General features: G+C 29.1%; 1 protein-coding gene across 2 annotated transcripts in view; it reads left to right on the top strand.

Annotated features, from left to right (window-relative positions):
* The window catches only part of LOC106678690 (uncharacterized), a 350,298-nt gene that overhangs the window by 210,738 nt on the left and 117,864 nt on the right, over window positions 1–21,696 (top strand). Inside the window, exon 1 of one of the 2 annotated variants that reach the window (XM_014417394.2) lies at window positions 3,850–3,952. The exons of the other annotated variant lie outside the window; for it this stretch is intronic. Coding sequence (XP_014272880.1) covers window positions 3,909–3,952 — 44 coding nt within the window. The 5' untranslated portion in view covers window positions 3,850–3,908. Of the gene's footprint in view, window positions 1–3,849; window positions 3,953–21,696 lie in introns of those variants that run through there. 2 annotated transcript variants of the gene reach the window in all.

A 21,696-nucleotide genomic window follows, 5' to 3' on the forward strand; every position in this document is an offset into this window, starting at 1 on the left:
CAAAAAATAATATAAGTTCAAATAGAAATTTTTGAAGCGATACTTCCTTACTGAAATTCTACAACTCAAGAAAAAAAAAAATATATGAGAGTAAATTGATTACGTGACGGGAGGTATGAAACGGCAGTGTTGGGGAGGGGGGTTCAACGCTGGTAAATTTGTAGCAGAAAAATTTCAAATTGTAGTCGGAGAGTAGGAGGTTAAAATAGCTCAAAAATCCGATTGGGTGACCTCCTTTGAGCATGTATTCTTCTGTTACAATATAAACATTCGTCCTGGAATTGACTTAGGAAATGGTTGTTCTATTCTAATTATTATTATTATTATTATTCTATAACTAATTTCGTTTTAGTAAGCGATTATTCAAAATTATATGTTGACGCTATGAAGTGGAAATAAATGGAATCATAACGAGTTTTTAGACATTTAAATTAAAATATCCTAAAAACTAAATATTGGACTAACATACTGTAAGTGAAAGAAATGTTCAGTATTTCATCCTCTTTGTAGTGAGCTATAATTCAAAATTGTTTGTTCATGCTACACCAAGTTAGAAAGGCAAAAGTAGAAAAAGATTGTTTGCAGAGTAAGGCGCCAAAAACCACAAAAAGTTTAAACTTTTATTGTTGTTGGAGTAAACACGTGATCGCTAGCCATTTTTGTTTTTCTAGCCTAAACATTTTGTTGCCGTTCTAAACTAAAAGGTAAATTTAGTTAATATTTTTTTGTAAACAGTCTAAACAATTAATAGTTTTTCTACAACGTAAATTACTTTTAACAATGATGAACTCACCATCATGTATTATATCAGTTGACACAATATTTACAAGACATATTTAAAACAGTCATTTAAATGTTTGCATTTCTTATTTTAGCTATCGAATGTCAGTCATGTCATCATTTACTAATAATAATGTAATCTATTATTTCACGAATGAATTGTATAATCAAATAAAATATTATTGAACAATTATCTTCAAATAAGCTAATAAAATTAATAGCTATCTTATTGTAAAATAAATATCATTATTAATACATTATTTCATTTCCAGAAGTTTCACTTCTGTATTATTTTTTTATTTAATGATATTTATAACTGTATTTCAATGTTTTTTGTTTTTTTTAATAAAAAAAATTCGTTAATAAAAATTAGAATCCATATGAAGTGATTCGAAAATGTGAAAATAATTAAAAAGCTGAATACGGAATTTTTGTTTTATTTAGTATTTTTTAGTTCAATTTTTAATAACAAATGTTACTATATTTTATATTAAATATTTCTTTTTTTTTGTAAAATATTTATGTAAAAATAAAATTTATTTTAAAACGTATTTTTGCTTTTTTATCACATAAAAATCTCATCCCTAATGATAAGTATTCTATGGCGCCTGGTAAGCTAACGCTAAAATTAGGATGGTTAAGTACGATTTTATCGTGTGTTATCTCGAAAACGTTAAATTTTAGAGGTTCCAAACACAGGGCCGGATATGAAATATTATAAACCTCATTTATCTCGTCTTGATCTGCCGATTACCAACGTCAGACTTTTAAAATTACCTAAACTTTTTATGAATCGGTTTTGGGATTCCTCCATTCTCCATTCCCTGCGTTTTATGACAACTCATTTGTCAAAAACCATCGCTCTTGATTGCAGTATCTATATTACCTATATTATGGAATTATCATATATATATATACACAATATTTGCATCCTAACTAGTTAAGGTTAGATAACTAGTTTTTCCGCTCTCATGTGGAGGAAGGAAAGCAAGGCTCCAAGTGATCCCAGCGCTTTTGTTCCAACAGGTATTGGAAGCCAGTGGAGACTGAGTGAGATGTGGACACCCGAATTAATAATTAGTGATATATAACGAATGACGGTCGAGCACGCATTTAAGAATATTCTAAAATTAATCTGAGGGAATCAAAATTATTTTTATGAGAATCCTATGCACAATATTATTAATAGAGGTTTAATAAAATTTGCGTAATAAAGTTTAAAAATAAAAGATAAGTTAAATAATGTCTAACCGTCCCAGTTAATAATGTCTCAATGCTACCTCCGAACTGTCAATTGCTTACTCCTGGAGCCTCCCCTAGCCGACACACAGTAATCCAGATGCCAACCTGTTGGAAATGTTTCTGCCTCTGGTGTTCAAACACTGGCGCCCACGTATAGAACAAACACCAATCTTGTTTGTCATTCAAATTTGCATTCGTAACGAGTCCATTAGTTCATCGATATTGTGTAAGAGCTCACACCATGTTTTGAGAATCGACTGCCACTTCTATCTACAGCTTTCATTGATTTCTATTTCGAAATAACGATGACTTTTGGATGATGGTGATATCAGGCAATAAAAGAAAAAAGGGATTTTTTTTTTTAGCTTTTTAACCTGTTTGTTTGTGTTTTAATGTATTTATTCATTTAATTAATTATTTCTTTTAACTATTTTTTTGTTTTTTAAATCTATATATTAGTTTTTATAAACTCTACTGCTATGACTTTGGTGCCTTTATTTATTTTTTTATTGCTATCTAATGATAAATTATTTTAATTTGTTAACGGATCAAAGGTGGGTTGCGGATTATTGGAGTGGGGAGATAGGAGATCTTCAAAATTGAGGCTCACAAGACGAGATAACGACAAACAAAAAAGGCAATCCTGATCGCAAACCAATCCACTAAGACCTCTTTTCGTACCCTCCTGATGAAATAAGTTATTGAATACATTCAAATAGGAGTTATATGTATATCTGGTAGTTTTTAATTCAGATATACATATAACTCCTATATATCCCTATCTTATTTCGTCAGGGGGGTAAGAAAAATATTTTTTCATACTCTCCTGTCAAGATTTTAGTGGGTATTTGCACCGTACATGTAGGAGGTATGCTATATGTATAGCTGGGTGTGTAGGATACCTTGGATTGCCTTTTGGCATTATAAGGTTAGGCGAGGGGTCCAATGAAGGTTGTAACTTGGTTTGCTTACGCTAGTGGTTTATTGGAACGGAGAGTGTCCGTTCCGCTGGTTCACTAAGACCTTCTTTTTTTTTATTTTCTAATCCTCTTTATTGATATATAGTTACGATTACAATCACTAAGACCTCTCAAAGCGACGGTAATATATCAGTTTTGAAATATTTGCTTAAAACGGGAAGCAATATTTTAAAAGTGCCTGAAATTAGAAAATGGCGTGATATTAATCCCCCAAGCCATTATCTCAAACTTCAGAAGTTTAAATTAGTTTTAATGGATTTATTATTGATAAAATTAGTAGGAATTATATCTATCAGTAGAATTCGATGTTTATAGATAAAACCTCGAATAATGTCCATTGTTCTGACAAGAAGTGAACTAGGTGTTCACGGTGTAAAAATATCATCGTGCTCTTGTAAAGGCAGCAGTAGTACCAGTGAATTCCTATCATAGAATGCACCAGTGCTCCTATTTCAGTTGGAATAATATAAGCGTATCATTTACCTTTTCAGAATCAAATAGGTTTGAAAATTCTCCTCCTCAATTCTACATCCAAGGTCTGTTGATTATTATTGAAACCAGACTTGGGTGTCATCCTTTGTCAACTTTATTCTGCATTGAATGTCGACATAGATGTTCGGATAGTATCTTCAATCGATTTAACTTCCCTAGTGTCGATTTTTTTTTTTTTTTTTTTAGGGATTCGGATTACAGGAGTTGCATTGCATGTTTACTTATTATTCAGCCAAGAAAGAGAAAGGATTGTATAAGAATGCGTAAGGCAGAGAGTACTTGGCACGGTGGAGGCAGAAAGCTCCGTACCGTTGCTTTCACTGTTTCGGTAGGACTTTCTCATGTCACGGAGCCCCCCCGATCCAAATTGATTTCACATTAAATCGCGGCCAACCTCTGTGCCGTACTGGTCTCATGTCGCCCGTCCGTGTCGTCCTCCGCAGGTCCTTTTCTTACAGGTACGTACCTTCTTAATGCCACCTCCATTCCACCACAAAGGTTTTACTACGTTTCTTAAGATGTTAACTCGTATAGCCTGTGCTATTTAAGATAGTACTCAAAAGTAAAGTAATTCGTAACATTTCATAATACTTCAACCATAAGCAGTATTGATTTGAGTTATCATACGATATCATAAGAAGTTGCAGCATTGGAATATGATCCCACTCTACATTATAGCTTCTTTTAAAATGTAAAAACTATATTTGCATTCCTAGATTGACACAGTATTTACAACTAATAATATTTCTACCTGATCAAGTAAGTTTTTTATTCTTTCTTAAGAAAAAATTTAAGAAAGAATAAGTGAATGAATAAAACCGGCTAGTAATTTATAAATATAAAGGATAATTCTAGGAAAGATTTATTTATAATGTACGCATAGATCTTTAAAAATATTTAAATATTTCTTTTGAAAACTATTTACAAGTTATATTGTTTTTGCTTTTGGATGTGAAAATAATAACGTAGAAACCACATTTTGGGATTTAAAAGACAAAAACTCAAGACGAGGATTTGGACAGTTATATGGACTGCTAAACAGAAAATCGCTGCTTTCGGTAGACAACAAATTACTACTTTACAAAACATTAATAAAACCTATTTGGACTTATGGACTATAACTGAAGAAAGGTTCAATAGTTTCAATCCTAAGTCATTTCAACAATAGTCTGTGCTTCTTACTATATAACCAACAACACCCTACATCATGAACTTAATATCCCATTTGTATCAGACCTTATTAAATCCAAATTCATCACATTAAATGAGAAACTCACTCATCATTCTAATCCCTGTCTAGAATTAACCATCTCTACAATCCTCTAAATGGCCAAGAAACATATTATAAATTATTGTATTGGAGTTCTGGCAATGGCCAGATTCTTCACTCTAGTCTAGAGCGTCTGCGGCTAGCGCCCTTACTTATCCTCCATTGGCTTTTAATATGAGTGGCGTGGTAGAGAAAGAAGCGCCGGGATCTTCCGGAGTCCTACCTTTACCTCCACAAGTGGAGATGAGCTTGCGGAGTTCCGCAGGCTGAATGTAAATGTTGTAAAGAGGAATAATTATGTTTATGATATTATCTTACTTAAAGTTTTATTTTTTTTTCCTTTTTATTTTGTTATCATTTAATTTATATATTTGTAAATATGTTGTGAACGGGCTCTATGATAAAAAAAATTAAATGAATAAATTTTTTAATATGTATTGTCTTCAATTGTTGTATTGCTATAAATTTGGAATATATATGGGTGTTTCATTTACCTCTGAAAATTAGAGAATCTGGTCTCTATTAGTAATAATCCCCATTATGAAACAAAAAATACAATTTCTTCTACTTTGTAGTTCTTATACGCACAGTTCGGTCATGTTACATCTTCGTTCATGTTACTATGCTACTCATGCTACTCAATGATCCATGGAACCCGCGATACTATTCGCTTTTCTTTTATTGCCACTAAATTATCTTCAAGATCTCTTCAAAATTATTGCGATATAAAAGTAAGAATACATCCTTACAAAATAATTATCACCTGATTCCAGTTTTTACAACATGTAGCTCTAGCCTATAAACGTGATATGAGACATAAATTGTGACATTTAACTTTATGGGTTATAAAAATATGCCGAACTGACAGGTCCCTTTTCCTCCAGCTCTTGACCGCCCCTATTTATGGCATTGAGGCCGGCCGTTCCAGGGGTGGATTTCCTCACATATTTCTAACACGTGCAGGCCTATCCACCCCTGGGGCTGATGTATTTTTAAACCAACTCTTTTTTTCACCTCACTAGAAGGTACAGCGATGCTATCTTATATTTATCTTTTTCGTAGTCGATAAATATCATTTGGTCTAGAAGTTTTCTATGTTTCTATTTAGCTAAAAACGTAATTTAAAATTTTGTATGAGGCGTCTAATGAAAAAGTTGCTTTGGATTATATTTAACATTTTTTGGATTATAATACATTTAAAAGAAAAAGAAAGGAAAAAGTATAATTTTGTCGTTGAAATTATCTCGAAATATATATTTGTATTTATTATTTTTACTCAACTGATGAACTGAACATGATGAAAATTCTGATAGTACTTTTTAATAAATAAAAAAGGATATGCGCTTAGATTCAAATATATATATATATTTTTTTTTTTCATATAAGGAGACAGATAAATTTAAAGTGAATAATATATCATAAATACTAACAAAAATCAGTTTTATGATAATGTTAAAATATTTGAATTATCAAAAAGTTAATTTTCATAATTTCTGTTAGCATTGCATACCGTTACATACTGATTCTGTAATATTATTTTTGTTGCGTATTGGCGTATGTAGGTAACATTTGGTAAGTAACACTAGTCCACGAATCACTAAAAATCAAATAACTACAGTTATTTTTTAAATTTATATGCCTTCCATTTAATCCTAAATAGAGATAGCACATCTCACATCAATAGAGACAGTCTCTTTAAGACAATTCCACACATTGTGGAGAAGTGCAGACTTTTCTTATCGCACTGCTTGTAATATTGTTCAAGTAAATTAGTCTCCAAAAATTCTCTTAAGTTTTCATTCGTATTTTAGAACGGATTGGTCTATTTTAATTGATTTTTTGTTTTATTATATACGACCTCTCAGAGTTAATCAACGTCTATTATTATAAGTTAATTAGCACTCTAGAACGATTTTTACGTAGTGAACATTTATCTAATAAACATACCACGATTTCTTGTGGAGCGGTTTTTAAAAATATTCATAAAATAAATTGTTTCACCCTAACGTTTGATTACTTCAATGAAAACGAAATATTGATGCCAACCATTTTAAGGGGAAATAAAAATGGTGGATGTTCCAGGAGTTACAAAAAAAAAAATTATTTTAAGTAAAATAATACACGTTCTTTTCTATCAGAATATAGTTCAATTTGTATCTAGACTCTACAATCGTTGTATGAAATGTCCTTAAAGGATAAATATGTAAGTTTGCTCTTTAATGCCTTACGATTAATATAATCCAAAAATTAATAGAATAAAAGTTATAGATAATCTAACTAGCTTCCTAATGACTACCTTATGTTTTAAATTCAGTCACATTAATTTTTCAAAAAGATGCCTTGAACTTTGAACGATGTATTTCGAAGACTAATAATAGGACTAAAAAATTCATTATTAAATCTGTGCAATAAATATTTTAATTATTGATAAAATAAAAGTCTTAGACTAACAAAAATTATTTTTTTATAGCATAAACAAATATAAATATTTATTGTCTGTTTTTGTTGGGTTTTTTTTCACGAACCAGCCAGCAGAGACCAATCGAATATCATTTTCGATTAATCCTCACACCTTTTGCCTTCCTCCTATTCCAATACCCTTCCATTCGCCTGGAGTGTTCCTCCCGCTCTTCTTCAATCTATTATCTTCCTCGTCTCTCCTTCTTTCCCACAAGAACTTCAACCTCTTTTAGTTTATTCCCAAAATGCTCTCTATCCGATGTTTTTAGTCTACTCAGCTCCTCTTTTACTTGTTTTACATATCCCCCTATACTTGTATAGCTGAGGACTTTTTGAAAAATGTCTTACTTAATATCTCATTTTTCATTCTACCCAAATCTGGTTTTATTAATTTAATTATTGCTTTTGTCAGTTGGGTGTATGGGGCTTGAAAAAGAAGAATAATAAGAAAGATAGTCCAAGAGCTCAAATGTGGAAAAAAAGTAAGAAGAAAAAAAGACTCCCAACCTATATAAAATGGCGGCTGTTCCAGAAGATCTAAAAAAAACTATATTTTTCAATTATTTTAAGTTAAAAATTAAGAATTGTGTGTTTTTTCTTTCAGCAAAATTTTGCTACTAAACTACTTAAAGAATACAGGAAATGTCATTAACGAGGAAATTTTGAATTATTTTATTCGAGAAAAATTCTGAAGTATTTGCTAATTTTGTGTTCGGCGCTACGTATCCTTTAAATTACACGCAACACTAAATAACTTCATATAAGTATCATTTAAAGTAGACTAAAATTCATAAAATATGAGCTTTAATAGAGCACCTTACGTTTAATGATCCCTGAGATATGATTTATCATAAGTCCAAAGTTTTTTCCAAACACCGAGAAATCAATATTTTGGTGAATATCATAAAAGTTACCACCCCTTAGATATTACGTTTTATAAGTTTCTCTATAGTGTATTCAACTAAATTTTTTCTGAGTCGTTATAAACGGCTGTTAATATATAATAGTTACCTAGGTATTGTATTTACATAAAACAACATTTTGACCAAAAATAAAGCTTTATTTACTCAGCAATGTATTTTTGGGAACAGCGGCCATTTTTTATCCCCCTAACCATAAATGGCAGGTCCATCAATTTTGACCCTTAACTGTATATTTTTCCATAAAAGTAATAAAAAATTGGACTGAAATAACACGATTTTTTTACGGCCCTTCTGTGATTCTACAGATGATGCTTCGAAGGAACTCATTCAATGATTTTTTTTTTTGTCTTGTGTAAGTTAGCATCAATGTAAGCTCAACAATATATGTTATTTAAAATTATTGGATTTTATGAAGGTGTTATCTTATAACCATGGACTATTTTTTGATGTTTGTCTTGGGAGTTAAGTAATGTTTAACAACTTTTTTGGAGGTCATAATTTGCATGGTTTTCTGGAGAATGTTTTGAATGCTCCAACTGGGCAGTCTTTATTCGAGAAATATTTATTCCTTAATTCATATAACACATTTAAATGTTAGCATACCATTGAAAGAGTTTATTTTAGATATATCATAATAAAAAATGATTATGATCCACAGAGATGGTTTTTTGACCAGAATGGAATGGTTTAAATTAAGATTGTGAAATTCTGGAAGGTTCTAAAAATACAGGAAAATGCTTGATGAAAGCGTTATTAAAATGTGAAAAATCTAAAAATATATACAATACAGGGATACAATTATATATATATATATAAAGGAATATTTCAAATTTATTAAACCATCCGAAATATTAGAGATAAGATATTGGGAAGTTAGAGTTTTTAATACTTTTTTTCGCAATCAGTTCGAACTTATAATTATCCTGATTGAATTGAGTAAAGTTTATTGTCTTAATTGGCTGCTGTTTTGAAGAGCATTGTATCAAGTTAAAAAGGATTCATTAAGTCATTGGAGTGTCCTTTTACTGACTTTTTAACGTTTCCCTTTGATCTACCAATTTTTGGAATTTCCAGAACTTAGGGGTCGGACACAAAGCAAATCAATCTTTGTATTAATTTTCCATCGCTTTTCACTGGTTAATTAGAACGTTAAAAATGACACTTCAAAGAGAATATTATATCAAACGAGGTTTATTTGTTTTACATTTACCTCGTATCTTTTATCATTATCATTCTTGTGATTGCTATTGTAAATAATGATGATAATACTTTTATTTATAGAGATCAAAAGTCGTATTATTCATTAATTAAAATGATGCTTTATTTAAAAAAACAAAAGTCTCACTTTATTAGGTATTCTTTTTTTTTGGAAGGCGATTTATAATATCTTCTAAAAAAAGGAACAATGCATCATGTTAGAGGTAAAAAGTAACCTATAAATAATTATTTAAGTTAATTATACTTATCCCTAATGACTAAAAATACTTTCGAATGCGCTAACTAATTTAATGGTAACTAGTTTATAAGTTATCAATAGTAGCGCCTTCACATATAGGATGCTAAAAAGCTTTATAAATTACGAATCGAAATCGTAAATAGTTAAATTCAAATTCGGTTTAAATCTGGGAATAATACATATAAGGACTTTAAAAGAGATCCACCACTTTTCGTGGAACTCTCTGTGGCAACTTTTCATGTCTAACTTCCCTGTTAATTACTGTAACCTTAATTGTCAGAGCATGATAAACCACCATAAACTAATAATAACTAATTAATAAAATTAAGAGCATAAAGCAATCATAACTTTCCCTTTTGTCTCGAGTAACACATGTGTCACATAGAGGTGGTGGTACAAAGCTTGTGAGATGGGATAATATGCGCCCCTCCGGACAAAAGGTGAGTTCTACAAAAGACTTGATAGTCCCATTTACGAATGCAGGCTTCACAACTCGGATAAAACAAAGGAGAAAAGTACGAATGAAGGGAATGTTAAATGGAAAACAGGAAAGTGTTATGCCTTGCTCTTATCTCCAATTCAAATACAATTAACTTCTATTCAAATTTATATGTTTAAAATGGCAAGCGTTTTATTTTTCATAATTTGCTAAAGATTAAAAAAAAAATTTTTATAAAATTAAAATATAAACTTTTCTTATTTAAATTTTTTTAAAAATTTTCTCAGTTATTGTATTTTTTTTTTACTTGGTAAGCTGTGAATTTGACATATGCCAACTCATTTTTGATCTACAGAGTTGTTAAATGGGATAAAAAAAACAAAACGGAAATCACGTTTTAGAGTTGCTGTGGAAAGTGATAGACATAGTCATGGGATGGGAGTTATTTTATAGGAAATTCCATGCCCCTTCATATGATTCTTTTTTTTTGCAACACTATATTGGTTAAAATAAATTAACATTTCTCAAAACCTTATTTAGAATTTTATTATAATTTTTTGCAGTAAGTGAATATTTTTAAATTTTCAAATTAATACGACCGTATTATATGGTTATAGTGGAAGTGTTGGTAATTATGAACGAAATCCAGAAATACAAACTGGAATAGCTTTTAAAAGGAAAAGTGCACAACCTTAATAGTTCAACGATTTGTTTTTGGTTATTTTAAAATATTTTATCAATCTCAAACATTGTATTTATTAACTTGCATAATGGTATAAGTCATTTTCAGACGATTTAAATAAAAGATAAATAAAATTTAGACAATTTTACTTTAATATTACCTTTAATCAATTCTGGTATTGAATTAGGTTAAAAAAAAATGAGATTTAGGTATTCATCACAAAGTTTTATGTAAAATAATTTATTTATCAAACTAAAAGCTGATTAACAAACAATTCTAAGGCTTTAACTCCATTTAAAACCTATTTTAAAAATAATTTTGTTAGCATATAAGTGCAAAGGTAAGTAATATAAAATAGACAAAAAAAAAAAAACATAAAGATTATTTTTATCTCTAATAATTAAAAAAAAAAATCTTTTATCACAAATTGCACTAGGACTTATCTTGGCGAAGCTCGAGTATGGGCGTGGCTGGGACTTTCCTTTTGCTCACCTACTTTTCCAATCCCAGTAGAAATCTTTACCTACACCAGTTTCCTAATAATTTAAATTATTATTTATTTTGATCGTTTTAATAATTATTTATTATGTTATTTGTTATAAAATAAAATTGAATTTATTGTTTATTATATGTATTTCTAGTTATTTATATACCTGAAAAGTGAAAATTACTTCGACTAGTTTATGTAAATCTGATTGCAAACTTTTTTTTTTTTTCAACTACATAATATTTCAGCTTTTGATATTTCTTAATCGATATTGTAGAATTTGGGAGCTGATTTTTCATACATTTTTAATTTCTAAATTTACATAAATCCTATTAATCCCTGAAATTCTTCTCCTGCTCTTATTATTTGCATTTATTTGTAGAAATAAAAATACATTTATAGCTGTTATTCGGAATGTTCCTGAACAACTTCTAAAAATAACTGCGTAAAACGTGAAATAAATAGAAAATATCGATCAAACAAAAAAAAGGAAGGAAAAACTTTACTTTTTTTTTGTTTCATCTCTTTGGTTCTTTTATCTTTTTTTCCCTTTTTTATCTCCTTTTCCCTTTCTCTGTTTTATCTTTTCCTTCTCTTCTTTTTTCTTTTCGTATTTTGGTTTCAACCCAATGTGCGTTTAACAGAATAATGGATAAAATAGTGATTGTGATATGAGAAGACGTATGAAAGATACTTAAGTAACAAATATAAATAAGAAAAAATTCAACAAACTATGTTAAAATTAATATACAGTAAATACGATATAAATATTAAAATATTAAAAATGTATACAACAATAATAAAGTAAGAAATAAAATATGCGATATATGCATGTCATCCTTCCTCTGATGACTCCATTACTCAATATACAAATATTGGTTCCTGTTTCATTGATTTAAACTAGTTTATTATTATTTTTTATTTATTTTAGTTTTTTTATGTTATATAATGTTATTTGCCTACGTGTGTGCGTCTGTACTTGTAAATGTAAAACAGATAAGTCAAAATATAATATTTTTTACTGTGTTTGATTCCATTACTTGGATAATTGTGTGGGAAAAAAAAGATATATGTTTTGCTTTGATTGCCCATAACAAAAGATTTATGTCTTCAAACTTCTTGCGTTCTTTATGACTTTAAAATTAATCTGATAGACCTATAATAAGAGTTATACCACAAACATTCAAACTACAAAATACGATATAAAATAATATTTTTGAAATCGAGTGTTAAATTAAAAGCAATCTTACTGTGTCTAACCTTAAATTTATTTGGGCCAATCAAGAACCACGAATTGTGGGAAGCATTTCACATTACATTCTATCTTTATTTGGCCACCTATTTCTAATCTTAGCGGATGGATTAAGATTTATTTAATGGACTCCTTTGTGATCCGAATCTCACTGTGTCTGAGAGAATTGGGTCAGTCTTGTGTGACCTCCTCAACGTTTTAAGGTGTAATTTTTGAAAATATTATTTAAATATATTTATTTTTTTTTTCATTCAAAAGAATTCATTTAAATATAAAATAATAATTCAGGATGTTCTAAAATATTTATGTAAGATATTTTTAGTATTTCTTCTTCTGATATTTTAATTTGATTTAGAATTTTATTATGAAGAGAAGATGGTTCGGGGGTGTGTTAAGTAAATAACAAAGATTTATTTTAAATCATTTATTTTTTTTAATACCATCTGTCGTGGTCCTTTTGTACTTTTTCCCTCTTTTTTATAAGTTAATATTTTTAATTTCCATTTTATTCATCCATCCAAATAACTTTAAGATACGTTAACTTTCGTAATATCGTCATCTTTGTAACGTATTTTTTAACATTTTAAACATTTTCTATGACCATTTGTCGTCACCCTCTTATACGTTTTCCTCTTTCAAATAATTTTTTTTTCAAATATCTTCTATTTCTTATTTTTACCAATACATAATTATAATTTTTAAATCATTGCAACAATTTTCGCCGAATATAGTGTTATGAAGAAAACCAAAATTAAAATTAACAAGTTTTGATGAATTTTTTTAATATTAAATATTTTAGAAACCAATTTGAACTGTGGTTAAATAGTTAAAACTAATTACTGCAATAAATGTAGTTCTCATTATGTATTTTTTACTTATTAAATGCCTAGAAAAATCTTAGCGTGCAAAATGCGTTTATTAGCCGCTGTCATTTTGATTTTTTTTTTTACAAAAATAAAATAAAATTATTTTTGCATCAATATATAGGAAAATATTTTTTAAATTTAAATAAATAAAAAAAAATGGTGGAACTAATTTTTCATTCAGTGCTCAACATATATAAATCTCTTCGCTCTTTGTTGACTTAGAATTAATATTTTTACGCTGCAATAAATATGAATAAATCCATTTTAAGTAGTATTAGATTTGTGGTACCACAAATTCAAATTCATCCATATTTTTCGATCCTCTGCTTCATTTCTCTCATCTCTATTCAATTCCCAATCGTATTAGAAATGAGTAATATAGAAAAATAAAAAAATCTATGGCATTTGAAGACCACAACGCTCAAACGAGGTAATTGTATTATTATTTTTTTTTTTTTTTTTGTAACGACGGTTTCTGATATTGTTTGGAAAAGAAGAAAAATGAGTTCAAAGAAAGTAAAGGTCAAAGATTAAGTATTTCCGAGGTGAACTTTGCCCCCCTGAAGAAGACGGATTTCTTCTTCCTCTGCTGTCTTCATTTGGAGTACCGTTTGGTACCATTTTATGGCGAATTTGGTATCGGTACAGGATGAAGTCCTTACTCTTGAGGTAATCTATGCAAGACGTGCCGCGGGTTGATAAACGTCGGCTCGGAAGTGAGTGGATTGCTGCTTCCACTTTCTTCGGCGTTTTCTCTTCCTGCCCTGGCGCTAGTTGAGATATCGCCCAACCTGTTACCAAGCTCTGTCGTTTTCTAAGGGATATTTTCTGTAGCATTTATTATGTCATCTCAATCATCAAGTGGTTCTTCCGGGCTCTCTCGTCGCATATTATTTTGTACATGTGTTACTAAAATAACGAGTATGATCTTGACGTTTCTATTGTTGTGGAAATTATTCAGTTAAGAGCCTTGAAATGGGCGCCAGCTTAAAATTCCTCCAGTAACTGCCTGCTTTTCCCTCTGCAAATTTTCCCCTTTAACTTATTTAACTTTTCCTCTGGTTCTTATTTAGCAGTTAATTTCCGTTTTATAAGGTTAGCGAAGTCCTTACTATCGTGCCTTTCCTCTGTAAAACGGAGTTTCAAGTATCTTATTAAACAATTTTAGACTCTAGAAATCTCTTAATTAAAGATGAGTTCACTAGAGTTCTGCTGTTGTTCCTTTTGTTTCCAATTATTTCTTTCCGAGAACTGCCTTGTTCGAAACAAAGCATTGAAGGAGCTCAAAATAGATTTAATTTTCCGAGGCTTTAGGTAACCGTTTAGCCAGTTAGGAATCCCTTCATTAATGGTTCCCCAAAAAAAGAAAGATGGGAGGAGGGATTAGTTTTATGAAATTTTTCAATGTTTTAAATATTTAGAGACAAATTGTTGGACTAAAGGTCTCCTATAAAAAAAAAATGTGGATATTTTCAATAAAATGTTTCACCAAAAAAATATGTGATAAATAAATTAAGTTATTTTATTTATTTTGTAAATCAGTTTCATTTATCTGTATTCATTATTACTCTTCTGAACTAATTTTTCTTCAATTTAAAACATTTTAGTAGCTTTGTCTAAATCTTATAGTAAGACTTGAGATTGATAGTTCCATGTATTAAACCGTTAAAGAACAATTAAATTGTTTAATTCTCTCCATTACTGTTACATAATTGTGTAATGTTTCTAAATCACAATTTGAATGTTTGAAGATTGAAAAAGTCACGGTTTATTCAAAAATAGAAATTTTTAAATTCTAGAGCAAATGAGTGGATGAGTAACCAATATCAAGTGACAATTCTACTGATACAATTCATTTTTGCTATCGTCGCGTGTGCCTGAACCGAATATATGATTTAGAATTGAATAAATAATTATTGATAATTTCATTGTCTTACTTTTACTTACCTGAAATTTAGTTCAGGCATAGTCTGAAAAAAAAATCGTATTCATAAAATTTTAACTTGTACATCACACCCACTCCACTTTCAAAGAGCTTGAGCGTAAAAAAATACATACATTGGTAATTTTGGACTTTCTGAAATAAGAGATTAATCAAAGAAGCTTGTATGTGTTATATTTCTCACAGATGCGAGCAAATAATCATAAATACTCTAACTAGGTATAAATTAATGTCTTGATGACCAAAGGAGAGTTATGATAAAGCTAATAACTAACAGTAAATTATTGATAAAAAACATTGATTAGTTTTTATTTTTAAACCATTTCCATAAGTATATATTTATAATTAATTTCATTAAAATTTAATGCAAAATAATTTTTTAACTGAACAGTAGAAATATACACCTATTAGCTTAGTTATTACCGAATCGTTGTGTTAGCTTTTGTTACATTGTTACAACAAATTACATTTGTTAACTGCAAAAAAAAACAAAAAAAAAACATTACTCTCTATAAAACAATAAAATTGTATAGATCATTCTGAAGACATCTCGAAAGGATTTTCTAAGTCTGAAAAAAGTGTATACCTATTCTATGAAACGATGGTCGAGACGAAATGTCACTATAATGTTATATTGATTTTATAACATTATTTTTTTTACGAGGCATCTTAGCTTTAACAAAGTAATACAAGTACATATAAGGAAAGTTAATCTCTCTGTTTTGTCATTATTTATAGCTAATTAAATTATTGGAAGATAGCTGATTGACCGTGTGTAATGATATAAATGGAATATGGTCCGGGTGCGGTCAAATAAAACTCAAATCGTAATAACTATTTTAATTGAGCCAACGTTTCGCCCCACATTGCAGGGCTTCGTCAGGGCTAAAAAAGATACAAACACTTAACATATGTAAAAAAGTAAATAGAAAATTATAAGGGTATACAATGAAACGTAAAAATTAAATAAGAAATATAAAAGGATATAAACAATAAATGAAAACGGAAATAGTGACAGATCAAACGAAGAAATATAAAAGAATGTGCAAACCAAGAGATGAAAAAGGGGGATAAGAATAAAGGAAGAAAATGAACGAAACAGAAGTCAAAGTCTGAGTGAACCGTTTGTATTGGGAGGAGTGGGGATTGGCAGTTAAGTATGTTACATTTGAAAATAATTTTATAAATTATTAATTAATAAATTAGGTAAACAATAAATGTTGAGATACATACCAGGAAGAGAAGATATATTTAACAAAAAAAAAATTATAAATGTACACGGATAGAAAACACAGAAGAAATAAAGTTAAAAGAATGGGATACAATAAATATAAATGATAAAGAAATACAATATACCAAATAAATAGGGGAACAGAGGAGTAAATTATATAATAGACAAAATAATAATAAAATAATTAATGTAAGTGTACTTAAGCTGGTAACATATGAATATAAATTAAAAATAAGATACATAAATATAAAAGAAAAATAAATGATAGTAACAATAAAATATAATTAAATTAAGCATGCGTTGAGAATTTATAAAATAAAACAAAAGCTTATAACCTTTTATTTTTCTCATTTAATTTTTACGTTTCATTGTATACCCTTGTAATTTCCCATTTACTTTTTTACTTATGTTTAGTGTATTTTTTTTTATCCCTGGCGAAGCCTTGCAACGTGGGGCGAAATGTTGGCTCAATTAAAATAGTTACTGATAATTAATAGTTACGTAATAATTAGTAATTACCAATGAGTATTTGTATTTTATTTGACCGCACCCAGACCATATTCCATTTATATGTAATTAAATGATATTGATGAAATTGGTTTCTACTTGCTGTACGAAAAGACTTAAGTTCCCAATTTATTATTTATTAATTATTTTAATGTATATAATAAAAATATATGTAACTATTTCAAACAAGGACAAAAATGTGATGCCTCTACCCAATAATTTTATTGCCTTATATTACCATTGGACCTTGAAAAAACTTTTGATCCACTCAAATTCCTCTCTGTATCATACATCTCATTTCAATAGAACCGAATATATATTTTTTAACATGAAAACTAAAATAAACCATCTAAAAATATTCAATAGGGTTAGGTTCTTTAGTTTATTTTAAATAAAAGTTGATCACACCTGTTACTGACCTGCTTACTATGCACATGTTTGTATGGCTTCTATAATTTCACTAATCTTATCAAACTCTTTAAACAGTGAAGTATTGTTATGTAAAATGTTTATACACTTCATGAGTGTAATAGCATATACTATATTGCTATATATTACAATCTATGCTCAATATTGTACACTATCTACTGTACGAAAAATAATACACATAGCTATATTAAAGAAAAGTAAATTTGCTAAAATTTATGCCATTATTGAGCTCTGTCTTGAAAGTTTCTTAGATAAACCTTTTTCCAAAAATTGGATAGGTATTTGTTTTTACGGAAATGTATAAATCGCCATTTTGTGACGTTATTTTAGCAAACATTATGAATATCTCTTTCCCTTAAGGAAGATCACTATGAAACTACGTTAAATGTATCTTAATACATCTTATAGTTCTTGGGATATTTAACTGTTCTTATGAAAATTCATTTTCGATGAATGTATTACAATGTAATAATCTAATATAAAATAATAGTACAATATAGATTATAAGATATTTTGTATGCTGATCTTGAGTCATAAAAATAACTATATTGATAATCAGCTATCAATAATTTTCATGTAATTAAAATGTGTTTCTTTTTGTCTATTACATTTTTACAAGATTTTGACATTCTGTTACATTTTTACCAGTCGACTTTAACATATAACATCATCATTAGAGAAGTTTGATAGTTCAAGAACTATTAGGCATACAGACATTAGTGAGTACTCAGAATAAAGCTAGGTTGAAATGATCTTTTTCGTATGAATAACAATTTCCATGTATGTTAAAATAAACTCATAAAATGATGATTTATTGTTTTTGGAAAACACTATCGGATATCGTTAAATTTTTAAAAATATATTTTACTTTAAAAAGGTATGCATAGTTTTTGTTTTTTTTTGTCATGGTACACTTTTCTTTTTCCGAAATATCTAGTGAGGAGTAAAAACTAATACTAATTTTTTTTTTTTTAATAAAATACACTTCTAGTCCCAGCGGAGGATAAAAAGTTATATTTTCAATTCCAAAAAAAATATCAAAAATCAAATCTACCTGACAATTTGCGTTTATACGCTCATGTTCTTGCTTCCAATTAGGGACTATGATGTACTGAGCCTGCCGTTGTTTCTTTTTTTTTCAACGGATTTAAAATGACAGACTTGGCATGATTTTTGCATTTTTCATTCCCAAAGTCAATATGAAACAAGCCACATTTTTTTCTCACATGCTCCTAGACTATATTATTATTTAAATTTGTTTAAATAATTAAAAAAATTTATCCATTTTAGTTTCAAAACTTTTTTTTAGAACCAAATCATTTTAAAAAAAAACTTCATGCTGGCTATCCTGCCCAGGTTATATTAGTCCACAAATTTCTCTTATTAGTCAAATGTTTATGTTACATTAAAAATTAAAAACATTTATCACAGTCTACCTTCTTTGTTAAAATTTATCAGAAACAACAAAGAAGGTTGTCTGTGATAAATATTTTTTATTTTTAATGATTTAAGAACATTTAACTAATTAGGGTAATATGTGGACTGATATAAATGACCTGGGCATAATAGCCAGCATGAAGTTGTTTTTTAATGATGTGGTTCTAAAATTGTATTAAGATTGTCCTTGAGGATGGCCCGATTGGCCGAAACGTCGGACTTATAAAGAAATAAAAAATGTTTTGAAACTAGAACGGATAAATTTTTTAAATTATTTAAACAATATTAACCAGTCTCAAGAAAGTGTTTATATTATAGATAAAATTATTATTATTAATTTTTATCACGATAACAGAATTTTATATTTAGGTACAGTTATAAATTATGGATATTATTCTTAACTTTTATTACTTACATTTTTTCCTTTAATGGGACTCTCAATTACAAAATTATTACATCTCTTAGTAATATGATATCGTGTATTATGGGGAGATCAATGACTAAGGCGCTGTGCAACTAGCTCTGGGAACTTAGATTTGATCTGTGTCGTGAGTCAATCCTGTAGGTTAGGGAGCCATCCAAGGGCAATCCATCCTATAAGGTGGGCACCCTCAATTGGGAAAAATATCAAGTGGTTGAGCGTTACATTGAACAAAATATCTTTTTGCACAACCGTTGTTCAAGAAACAGTTCCTTGCGGAGTATTGAACCTCTGATTCTTTATTTGTTGTAGTGTTGCAGATTTTAATATTATAATTTTTTAAATATTATCACACCTTGGAAACTTAAACGTTTTAGCATAAAAGATTTACCTACAAGTCAAAAATTGAAAATATATGGCAAGATCCTGAAATGGACTTTGTTATTTGATTCATTTGATGTGTGTTCTGCTGATTATCTCATCATCCGATGTTAATTGAGTTTCCTCCTGTATACATAAGGTTACACGCTTCCGAGAACTTATTTTTTTCCCGACGATGAAGTAATAGCCTCACCCTGAGAACGGGAGTTAGCTAGTCCTCTATTGTTTCAAATGAAAGGGACTCTGATGTCTTCTCTCAGGATTGCGTAATGCCTTGGGGGTTGTTACGTCTTGCGAACAGTCCGCTTATGCTACGATATTATTCTCCTTTTTACATAAAAAGTATGCCGAAAATCAATTAAAATCTGATACGAATTATCATAGCAATCAATTAACTAAATGCTGGCTAATTGCAAAATTATTAGATTTAGTCATTTTGTCGATTGAACTCAACTTAAATTTGGACCTTACCTTCTCAGATTTTCTCAAGATTTGGCACAGTTCTTTAATTGGTATAAGACTTGAAAAAATGTGAAATTTTATTGAGGTTTGTTTACTCGGTTTTGAATTATAGAGCTATGAAGGTCTCATAAATGGTCTCAAAATTAGAAGATTAAAATAATTGGAGAAGTTTGTCGGGGTGTGCGGTCAGCAAAGAACAACATAAATAAACAAAACCATATTTATTTATTTTATGCCGACGTTTCGATAATTAATGCTATGATTAATAAATAATAATTCATAATTTTCTCCTTCCTGGTTTATAGATTTTTTTTTAATCATAAGAAAGTGATAACTTCAACACGAGCCCAACAACCTATACACAATTTGGAGACTTATGTGTAGGGAGTAAGTATAAGTTGTACGATGCGCACATAATATGCACTTTATCTTCAAACAACTGTAGAAAAACATGTTTAAAAAAAAATTTGTAAACAGTATTAATTTGGACTATACTATAGCCAAATTAAGTATGGGCCAAAGTCAACTCAGCACTTTTGAATCTTATCATCTCAGATTTTCTTCAAATTTTGCTCAGATGTTGTTGGCGTAGATTTGAAAAACTGTGAAGTGTGTGTGAAAGTCCTCGAAAGTGAAAGTGAAGTCCTCTCACTAGTTCTTAATTAAGTTAACTTCTCATAATAGAGATTTGAAATTGCTGCAGAAGCTTTCTTAGTTTAACTAGAGGTATGGCATAGGTGTCATTTATATTACATATCCTTTCATATGATCTGCTACACTATGTTAACATAATTAGCATTTCTTAAAACATAATTTAAAAATTTTCTTTTAATTTTTTCAGCAACTGAATATTCTGAAATTTTCAAATTTATAGGGCCATACGAGGTGGTTATAGTGAGAGTGGTGTAAGTGTCATTTATGCTTATTGTGAACAAAGTCCAGAAATGCAATCTTGAATAGCTTTTAAAAGGAAAAGGGCACAACCTTATTTGGTTATTTTAAAATATTTTATCAACCTCAAACATTATATTTATTAACTTGAACGATGGTATAAGTCATAACTGAAATTATGTCAAATGATAACATTTCTCAAAACCTAATTTAAAAATTTTATTTTAATTTTTTTCAGAAAGTGCATATTATGAAATTTTTAAATTTATTCCTTGAATAGGTTGTGTTGATGTTAATCACAGGGAGAATTATAAATGTGGGACAAAAATGGCTTGAATGTTAAAAAATTAAAAACAGTAACTCCACTTCAATAAATTCAATTTTTTATACGTATTAATTATTACAGCAGTGTTGGTGTTAATGTTTTCATAAATATAAACATAACCCGGGCGTTAATTATGATTAACAAGCCAGGTCGTATATATGGAGATTTAGATATTTGCATTTCGTTATTTCCTGATTCCATTAAAAAGTTTTCACTGACATTTTTGATGTAGTCTTGGAGATTTGGACATAAAACGTCGATCATGGTGACGAGGAACAAATTTAAATTTTTCAGTAAATAGGAATGGGATGCTCACTAATTTCTTGTAAATATACATATAT

This window comes from Halyomorpha halys, unplaced genomic scaffold (genome assembly GCF_000696795.3).
Source record: "Halyomorpha halys isolate HHAL.00 unplaced genomic scaffold, Hhal_1.1 Scaffold155.1, whole genome shotgun sequence".
In the NCBI taxonomy this organism is placed as follows: Eukaryota; Metazoa; Arthropoda; class Insecta; order Hemiptera; family Pentatomidae; genus Halyomorpha; species Halyomorpha halys.